Source organism: Vipera ursinii (assembly GCF_947247035.1).
Source record: "Vipera ursinii genome assembly, chromosome: 7".
Lineage (NCBI taxonomy): Eukaryota > Metazoa > Chordata > Lepidosauria > Squamata > Viperidae > Vipera > Vipera ursinii.
Window position 1 is genome coordinate 6154006 of NC_139521.1, and position 10997 is coordinate 6165002.

At 39.0% G+C, this 10997-nt stretch overlaps 1 protein-coding gene across 1 annotated transcript in view; it reads right to left on the bottom strand.

Annotated features, from left to right (window-relative positions):
* Positions 1-4699: 4699 nt before the first annotated feature.
* Positions 4700-10997, bottom strand: part of PCDH7 (protocadherin 7) — a gene marked incomplete at both ends in the record, with an annotated part of 453955 nt that continues 447657 nt past the window's right edge. The window contains one exon of the mRNA XM_083368017.1: positions 4700-5079. Coding sequence (XP_083224143.1) covers positions 4700-5079 — 380 coding nt within the window. The remainder of the gene's footprint in view (positions 5080-10997) is intronic.

A 10997-nucleotide genomic window follows, 5' to 3' on the forward strand; every position in this document is an offset into this window, starting at 1 on the left:
AGGTGCTCACTCTGTTACACGGCACTCGGGATTTGACCCGCCAAACTGCCGACCATCTGATCGACAAGCTCAGCGTCCTAACCCACTGAGCCACCGCATCACTATATATATATTTATATATAAAGTTGGTGTTATGATGTTAACGAAGGGCTCTAGATAAATGTCTCCAAAAGCAGACCTCTTCCATTATTCAGCCTGTTTTATTTTATTTATTTATTAAATTTATTGACTGCCCATCGCACTACAGGGGGAGACTCTAACTTACATTATCTCTCCTCTCCTTTACTGCTACTTCTAGAAATCAAACACAGGCACGGCCGTTTTTAACATGTTATATTTTAATTTGCAGAGACAAAAATGACAAGCAATTTATTTACAGAAAACTGTACAAAAGCAAATAAAATTATGCAAAATCTTTCATAAATAGAGGTGGACTAGCATTGAATACATTTTTGCCATGTTTTTTTTTTCTTCTTAGCATAGTTGCGTGCATAGTGACTCATAATAAACAATAAGTTGGTTCTCTGCTTCACGATCAACATCCAAGTAGCAGAACAATAGTCAATGATTAATAATACAACGGATCGTAACCACACTGAATGTAAGTGCTTCCAAAAAAAAAAAATCAGGAAAAGAAGGGCCTGGAAGGATTACCCCAGGTAGTTAGGAAAGATGCCTTCTTCCAATTCAAGGAATTGTCCAACATTAGTGTTAAGTCCTTTCAGCACTTAAGAGAACATTGCCTCTTTACCATCTGGAAACCTCGTTCCATTCTTCACCTTGTGAAATGCTGTCCAAGTCTTGTTAATGATGGCTGTACTCAACACACTTTCGTTTCCTTTTTCACCCCAATTTCCATTTTCCATTTTCCCACACCTTTGTGACAATTTCCTAGTATAGTCTTTCTCCCAACACCTTCCATCTCTTAGTTGGAGTTCTTTCTCCCCCACATAAAAATAGCATCTACCTTGTTTCCAGAAACTCAGACAGTAGGCCAGCCAAGAATGAACCTGACCCAAATATTAGCCTAGCTGGAGGTCAGAATGAGCGTTAAGAGTTTGTATCAAAGTTAATATGACTTCTTCTTCTTTTTTTCTCTCTCTCTAATTCATATAAAGTTTATATAAGTGGCATGTTAAGCTAGGAATGTGCAAAGTGTCAGATGCAAACACAGTTCACTTGAGCTCCTTGTGAAATTGAACCAAAGCAGGAATTAAAACAAAATGGCTGCAAGAAAAATCTTCATCTATTAAAAAAAAGCAACAATGAACAAAGAGTAGTCAATTTCTCTGAGAGAGAGAAAGAGAGAGAGAGAGAGAGAGAGAGAGAGAGAGAGAGAGAGAAAGAATTTCTTGTCACAGAGATCAATACTGTAACTTTTTAACTTAACCTGTTTAACCTGTTCCCAAACCGTAGTCTTTCTCTTCTTCCTTTCTCTTCTTCTTCATGAATTATATTTAAGAATGGTCCATTATCTGAGTTTGGTAGAAGGGTTTTCTCTCTCTCTCTCTCTCTCTTAAATATACCATTTGATGCTTTTCAGAAAATAAACAGGGTTAAATATACAGGCTGAAAAAAAAGTGGGAACAGTCCAGTTATTTTTAGTGTCCAACCCAAGCACTGTTTTACCATGACAACAATATAAAAGGCACAATTGCATATTTTGCATTTGCTCTAAAACTTTCCGTTTCTGTTTTTTTTAAAAATTTTATTTGTTTATTTAATATAAAAGCACTCTATAGAAGGAGTGTTTCCCAATTCAACTAATTTCAAAGGAAAAACACATACGAAAAAAAATATATATATCTGTGGATCATGCTGGGTAGTAAGAAGCTGTTGATTATGTTTTGATGGTTAGGTGTTACTAGGATTACTGAACATACAAACAAGCACACATATTTTTCTTTCTTCTTTTTTTCTTTCTTTTTTTTTAAATATCCTTCGGGCTTATCACTACAACTAAATTAGGTAAATTGTTCAGTCTTATACTGCACGCGCCTTTATGTGGCGCACAAAGGGGGGAATAGATAGATGCCAATCCATTTAACTTTGAAAGTCTCGTTTTAAGATATTGGCTGTCTAGAACTGAGGTTAAAAAAAAACCATGATCTGGACTGCTACCATTTTATTAAGACAATGTGTATTTGTCATTCTACACAGAGAAATTATTCAATTGCTCTTTTGCGTGGCTGGTGGTGTTTTCGGTTGAAACCTGAAAAAAAATATGCATATTTAATGCAAATATATCGACAAGCATTTTCCCTTTAACATATACTTAAAGAGTTATACAAATACAGAAAGAGGCATTAGTCAGTCCTCTAATCAAGTCAAAATTTGAATTTCTGATACATATCTTTTTTTTTAATGAAAAAAGGGATGCATTAGAATGATCAATTCACTCCTAAAGTTTCCTTTGACATTTCTCCATTTCCAAAATGTGGCAATAGGTTTAGTTGCTACACGCAAGCTAAGAACCAATCAAACGATTAAATGCAAAGAAGATGTACGTTTTTTTTTAAAAAAAAACAACAACAACAAAGGGCACTTTTGCTACGGAGAGTTTAAAAGACAAAAGTCATGAGGGATTTGTACCAGCTGATTGGCCCATCTGTCAGATGGTCTAATAATATATTCTATGTCATTCTTAATGCAAACTATCCAAGCTACCTTGTCACTAAATCTATTACAACCATCTAGCCATGCTTTAATGCCAAGTTAAACAACCTGAGGAGGTGTTGTCTTCCCAAGCTGTTCCCACTGCATTGACCGATTGTCAGTTTTATTTGAATGTCCGTTCCTTATTACTATTTGCTTATCATCCATACAGAACTAGCTCAATTTTCCGTACTCTTGCAACTTCTTATTGCACAAAAAAAAAATATCTGGTCCATTTTTTTCCCCTATCCCCTGTATATAGTGCAAACTATATGAATCGTCAACTCCCGGAGCTCTGGATCTGGCTTGGATGCGTTCTCTACAAAGTCGCAAGCCGCACAATTTTGCAAAAGAGCACGTTGGGAATGACGTCTGTCAAGACTCTGGGTCGCCTGGAGTCTCAACACGGGTTGGGTATTGCACAAGACTCAGCTTAAATGCACTTGTGTTTTAAGAAAACCTGCATAATACCTTTGCCTACAGCAAATGAATAACCTGGAACACTGCGAGACCCTAAGAATTAGCATCCATTCTCAACCGAGATGCTGCCATATTTGACTTGAAGCATATTCTTCGTCCTGCCTTCATCCTCACTCTTCTTTCGGCTATCCCCTGAACGTGTTTTGAAGCTTGTCAGATGGATTTGTAATTTTCTAAGGAAAACATATTTTTTTGAAGCCAGAGGGTCATGTTAATATAGTTGGTGAATGTAATCACATTTTTTTTTAAATTCAGCAAGCTCATGTCATCAGTTCCTTTGGGCATCAAAGTAAAATCCATGTTGACAACAATCATCATGCTTAGTGTCAGCGTGTTCCTGGATCGGATTTTACGTGACAAGACCAACGAGCCATTTCCTTGATCCATAGTGCGGTCTTTGGTCTTTAAATTACTATGATCATCCGGGCTACAATGTTGGCCTTGTAAAAATGACACCAGCTTCAGCAGTTTCTTGATATCGGTAAGTCATGCCCCATCGTTTATTCATTCATTCATTCATTCATTCATTCATTCATTCATTCATTCATTCATTCACTCACTCATTCTTGTGTACATGTATGCTTCTTTTTGTGTTTGTATGTGTGCCAGTGTGTTTATATATGTATTCCATCCTTTTATATTTAAGTTAAAATGTTAGAGAATGGGAGGAGGAGGTGGGGGGGGAAGGAAGAAAGGCATGATAAAAAATAGTAAAACTAGAAAGAGATAGATAATGTCATTTTACTACGAATAGAACTAAACCTACAGGTGGATGGTTTGAGGGAATGTGTAATATTTTAGACTATAATCTCAGGCTGAATTTCCCCCACCCCACCCCATTCTTTCTTGTTTCCAGCCACAGATATGGTCCTTAAAAAGTGCTGCTTCTTCTTCTTTTTCTTCCTCTTTTTTTTTTTTAAGTTATTTTACACATTTCTTTTGTAGGGTTTCTGAAGATTTACCTCTAATGGAAAACGGACACATGCGGACATAGCAATGTGTAGTTCTGCGTGCGCATCTGAGGAGATTTTTCCCAATGACCTCGGATTGCAAACAAAGCAGGTGGCCATCCATGGACCATCAAGGGAGGCTCAAACAGCACTTCAGTGATGTGTGTCTGTTTGTGACGGGGTCTGTCTGTCCCTCTGTCTGTGTGGGGGTGTTTGTGAGGGGAACCCGAATGTCTATCTTTTTTCTTTTTCTTTTCTTTTCTTTTTTTTTTTTTTCAATTTCAGGTTTGTTCCCTAGCAAGGAATTGATAAAGGTAACTTTTCGGAAAATAATAATAATTATAATAATAAAAGAAAAGGAACAGGTGAGCACGGTGTTGAGACATGCAGGGACAACAATGGTTTCTACATTGTACAATATAGTCAGGCAGACAGGATATGTAAATGCCTGGCAGAGAGGCAGAAGAGGCAAGCCAGGCCTTGGTCTCTTTGGTAGCCCCCCTTGGATTCGACAGAGTGGTTTTACTTCCTTCCCAAATTTTCCAATGGTTTCGAGTGATCGGCTTTGAGCCTTCTGCTCTAGGAAAGAGCCGGCATTGTTACTTCCTGATCCCCTAGAGATAAACTTCCCTTCGAGTTAAAGTATTGATAGGAGATGGCTTGTATTCCCCTGTCTGTGCCAGGGGAATATCCTCTGGGTTGGTTTCTTCGCTTTTGCTGAAGCTAGCTACACCGAAGGTCTCATAAGATGAGGTCAACTTTTTGTTCAGGAGGTTTCGGTTGCGGTCGCCCATTAGGGAGGCCTCTCCGTTGGCCAGCTTCTCCGGACTGCCCCGTTCATCGACAGGCATAAAGGTGGAGAGTTTGGGCTGGCTCTTGGGCTTCCGTTCGGGTGAAGTGCGGACAGGCATCCAACAGGAATCGGAGTGGCCGTACTCGTCGCATTCCCGAGTGCACTTTCCCGTCAGGGCGACATCTGGCAGAGGTCTCGAATCTGCAAACAAAGAGCAACAAAAGGGTTTTGAGATTTCGCTCCTCGCTCCCCTGGGGGAAAACTGGACAGGAGCAGCTTCAGAAATTGCTTCTGCGCTATCCCAAAAGGCACTTTTTTTTCAGCAGGCAACTGGACTTTCTCGTTTTTCTTTGAAGGGGTTTCGCTTCTCATCCCAGAAGCTTCTTCAGTTCTAGGGAATGGACGGGTTTATATCCCTTGCAAACAGCTGGTCCTTTGCATTCTTTTAGAGCGTTATATACTTAATGTTAATTGTTAAGTGACAGCTCAGCCTGGCATCAGCTGTGTCAACATCCGGCAGCAACAGGTGGCATCAAACCCCGCTTTCATTGGTCAGGCAGTTCCGGCGGGACTTTTCAGCGCAGTCGATTGGCCGCCTGCCTGCCAGCAACAGTATTTAAAGGGCGTTGAGCTGTGGAGTCTTTAGTCTGCTTCAACCACAATAAATCTGAGTTACTGACCCACTGTCCTGTCATCTGTTCCTGATCGGTCCAGTCACGCAACATAACAAGCGTCACTGAGACCACTTGGAGGTTTATCTCCTCAATGACTCTCTAAAACAGGGGTCTTCAAACCCGGCCCTTTTATGACTCATGGACCTCAACTCCCAGAATTCCTCAGCCAGCATGCCTGGCTGAGAAATTCTGGGAGTTGAAGTCCATGAGTCATAAAAGGGCCGAGTTTGAAGACCTCTGCTCTAAAAGAATGCAAATGACCAGCGGGCTGCAAGGAGTGTAAATCTTTCCATTCCCCCACCATCCTGTCAGAGCTGAAGAAGCTTCTAGGATGAGAAGCAAAACGTCTTCAAACAAAAACGAGGAAGTCCAGTTGCCTCCTTTGGGACAACCATGCCCTGGATGACTGAGAATCTCCATAGACATTTTATTTATGCACTAGAAAGGAGACCCTAGGAAAGACTCGCTGGGGCTGTCGTAAAGGAATTTGGTTCTCTTCCTTTTTCCTCACACCTCTGACAACTCCAGTTGCTTAAAAAGTCAGATTTCGGGGAAAATCTGAGGGCGACTTTTTTTAAAAAGAGGCGGCACGTGTTGCCAAACTCATTTGCATCTTTCAAAAAATGGCTTGTGTTTTTCTGCCTTCTTCTTCTTTTTTTTTTAAAAAAAGAAAGCAATAATCAACTGTACTACATTACAGCCAATTAGAATGTGTGTTTGCCAAGACTGAATTCTGGATATAGATGAGAACTGTATGAGGTGAAAAAAAGCAAAAACATAAACAGGAGCCAGGATAGAGTTCAAAAGCACTGTGTGTTTATTTCATGCTACCTATACCAAAGGATCTGATCTACTAAAGGTCAAGGCAAGTTGGCTCTAGAAGAGTCAACAGACTTCAAGGAGTGGCTGGATTTAGATCTCTTTCATGTTGTAGGGATTCTAGACTGATAATTCATTTGACCCCACCATCAGGCTCAACCTGATCATCTCCTACACTAACAAGGTAAAGGTAAAGGTTCCCCCGCACATGTGTGCTAGTCGTTTCCGACTCTAGGGGCTGGTGCTCATCTCCGTTTCAAAGCCGAAGAGCCAGCGCTTGTCCGAGGACGTCTCCGTGGGTCATGTGGCCGGCATGATTAGATGCCAAAGGCGCACGGAACGCTGTTACCTTCCCACCGTAGTGGTCCCTATTTTTCTACTTGCATTTTTACGTGCTTTCGAACTGCTAGGTTGGCAGAAGCTGGGATGAGTAACAGGCGCTCACTCTGTTACGCAGCACTCGGGATTCGACCTGCTAAACCGCCGACCTTCTGATCGACTTGCTCAGCATCCTAACCCACTGAGCCACCGCATCCCTTGTACACTAACAAAGTAAGATACAAAAAGGGCTAAGTGTGAAACTTACTATATGGGAATGGGATAGATTCACATTCTTGCCTTCTATAGGTCAATGTTCAAGGCCAGATTTTATATATCCCATCTCTCTGTCTCTCATTGATGTCTATGGGTCATGACTTCAGACAAAATTCAACTCAACCTACATTAACTTTCTGTCACATCCTTTTATCTACCTTGCAAACATTGAGATTCCCCTATAAACACCTTTTTAAAAAAGCTACTCCTCCCTTAAGTTTTATTTACATGGGGGGGGGAGTTGACTCCTGAGTGACAAATTAATGATTCAGCCCTAGCTGAATTTAAAATGTATCCATTGTCCAGAAGAAGCTAACCTCAAATATAAACTTAGTTGGAAAAAAATTGGGGGGACATCGCCAGGTGAGGTTAATTATCCAGGCAGTAAGATCAATTTGGCCCCATCTTAATCAGAGAAATCATTCATTTAATTGTTTCTAAAGTTAGGGATATGAACATATGAAGACTGGCAAGACAATGCATGAAAATGGACAATAATAAGAAATGATCGGCAGCACATTAACAACAGCTTTAAGAAGTAACATTTTGTATTTACAAAACAAAATTGAATCCAAACACTATGTGTTTATGTAGGTATCTAACTGCAAGGAAATTGGTGACTGGAAAGTGTTTAGTGAATGTTGTAGTGTTTTTTTTGTGATTTCAGCACCACCCACCCACTTGCCCTGCTTTCTTCGCTATTTCTTTCTTTCTGTGTGTGTGTGTGTGTGTGTGTGTGTGTGTGTGTGTGTGAATTCCATGTTGGGAGAATTGTTAGCCTCTAAACTACCTAAAGCTTTAAAGGTACTTTATTAGTATTGCAGACAGAAATAAAAGCTGTGGTGGTGCAGTGGTTAGAATGCAGTATTGCAGGCTAACTCTAATCACTGCCAGCAGTTTGATCCTGACCAGCTCAAGGTTGACTCATCCTTCCATCCTTCCAAGGTCAATAAAATGAGGACCCAGATTGTTGGGGGGGGCAATAGACTGACTCTGTAAACCACTTAGAGAGGGCTGTAAAGCACTGGGAAGTGCTATACAATAAATTTAAGTGTATATTGCTAGAATAAAGTTGTATTAATTAACAATAAAAAACCTCTAATTGATTCTGTGACCACAACAAGGATTTGATTTGATTAAAATTGTATCTATAGTTCACTAATAAATCTTGAGATAAAAGAAAAAATCCCGATTGGAGTTTCATAGGCATATTTATTTTGCATTGTGTAGCTACTCTCTGTTTAGATTATACTTCTTATGACTTGTATGGCATAAAAACAAATCTAGTAAAGCATTATTATTTGTTTGTTCACCTGCAAATACATAGAGACTTTACTATATTAAACATATTTAGGATTAATGTATTATTTTAAATTAAGAAAATAAATGGCTGCTTGTTATTTTCAGTTTCAAGTGCCTTTTAGCTCAACTTCTTAAAAATAATACCAGCCATTCAGTTTTAATTGTATATATTTCCTGGGGTGGAAATGAGTGGGGAAATGTTCATGCCAGATTCCATTCTTCACCTTGGAAAAAGCAAAGCAGGGTAATTATGACTTGAACAGGAAACATCAAAACTGCAGACAAGACTGGGAAGCTAAAAATATCCCCAATCAATCAATCAATCAATCAGAAATCAGTTTCCTGTTTTGTCATAAACATCATTTGGACATGTAGTTACCAGGAATCAAGGCTAACTCATAAATCACAAGACTTTTATATACTTCTAAAACTCACATTGTTAATGATCTTTATCTTGGCAAAATGTTGCATCAGAGGGCAACCATTTTTGAACCAAGGTACCTTGAATGGGCTAACTTACAGAATGCGTCCAAAACCCAGGGGGCAATGACTCCCGAGGAAATGAAATTTGTGAAAATTGGGTTTGCTTCAGTGCTACACTGCTGGGCTGACGCAGTCACGTGATCTTAATTTTCAACATTCTGTGATAGTTTCCCAGCCATTCTAGTAATCCCTTGCTCTCTTCTCTGTCCAGCAGCAGCCACTCATATGCCTGCTCAAGGAGGAAGAAAGGGAAGGGAAGGGAAGAGAGAGAAATTTCCTATGCTCTCTGCCAGATTCCCTTGGTCATTCTGTTTCTTCATTTAGGTGAAGAAGTATCTCTGAAATGACAAGCCAAGGGGGCACCGGCTATCTAATGACACTGCACAGGTGGGAAAGACTCAGACATGTCTACTGAAAGGAAAGAAGATGCTAAACCCACATCACCATTCACATGTAAAAGAATTCTTTCATGGTATCTGCCCATAGCAATCTTTCAATATTCCTCGCCAAACAAATCCACCACGAGTCAAGTGCTATCGGAAACTAAATCCAATTAGTATTGGTTTTCCTTTAAAAAGGAAACTAATCCAACGTTCAAAATTTGTGATACGGACTTAGTTTGTCTCTATTTTAAAAGTCTTGCAACAAAAAAAAATGACTAGTTCACCTATAAAAAAGAGTTCACACTACAAAATAGAGGCAGCCACCTTGGGGAGGTTTATATCATTCTGATCACATAGTTCTGCTTTGTAGAATGAATAAAGCAAGACTCCTGGATACTTCACACGTTTTTGAAGATAAGCACAAGTCTCCTTTGAACTTAAACCAGGATTTGTATATACTTCTTTAAATGATAAAATCTAAAGAGAGTGGGGGGGGAGGAATTCTGGAGCAGAAATCTTCCCTGGGCAGCAGATAGTAAAACCAGTGGATGGATCTTTAATTCCTTAAAATGTTCAAGGAATTGAAGAGAACTACATGAGTTACATCTATAGTAATTCAGCAGTGTGTTAAAATGCATTAGTTTTGAAAGATTATGTTGAAAAAGCAGTGATTGTAGTGGTAATCCAGGGAACTAATATCCCAGAGCAGCTTTTTGAATAAATTTCAGAGAAAAGCTAAACATATAGATTTATGCTCAGATAAACTCCCATTACAACAAAATAAACAAAAATAGAGGAAGAGTTGTAACGGTGTCCGGTCCAGCCATCTTACAGGATAGGCAGGGGGCTGGCAACACAGGACCAAGCCTGGACCATGGAGAGCAAACGTCACTCTCCACCTGTAAAATTGCCACCGTAGCAAGATCTACTATATATCTAAGAATTCCAATATATAAGGAATGGAAGTATCTCAGGGGCTGCCCCAAAGAAGAGTTAGTCAAGCTATTCTCCAAAGCGCCTGAACACAGGGCAAGAAGCAACGGATGGAAACTAATCAAGGAGAGAAGCAACCTGGAACTAAGGAGACATTTCCTGACAGCGAGAACAATTAATCAATGAAATGGCTTGCCTCCAGAGGTTGTGAGTGCTCCATCACTGGAGGTTCTTAAGAAGAGATTGGACAGACATTTGTCTGAAATGGTATAGGGTTTCCCGCTTGAGCAGGGGGATGGACTACATGACCTCCAAGGTCTATTCTATTCTATTCTATTCTATTCTATTCTATTCTATTCTATTCTATTCTATTCTATTCTATTCTATTCTATTCTATTCTATTCTATTCTATATTCCAATATCTATTCTATTCTATTCTATTCTATTCTATTCTATTCTATTCTATTCTATTCTATTCTATTCTATTCTATTCTATTCTATTCTATTCTTATTCCATTCCGCATTCTATTCTATTCTATTCTATTCTATTCTATTCTATTCTATTCTATTCTATTCTATTCTATTCTATTCTATTCTATTCTATTCTATTCTTATTCCATTCCGCATTCTATTCTATTCTATTCTATTCTATTCTATTCTATTCTATTCTATTCTATTCTATTCTATTCTATTCTATTCTATTCCATTCTTATTCCATTCCGCATTCTATTCTATTCTATTCTATTCTATTCTATTCTATTCTATTCTATTCTATTCTATTCTATTCTATTCTATTCTATTCTATTCTATTCTATTCTATTCTATTCTATTCTATTCTATTCTATTCCACTCCACTCTATTCTATTCTCTACCCCTACCCCTACCCCTATTCTGAAATATATACAGCAAGTGGCAAATTTTACAACTGCAC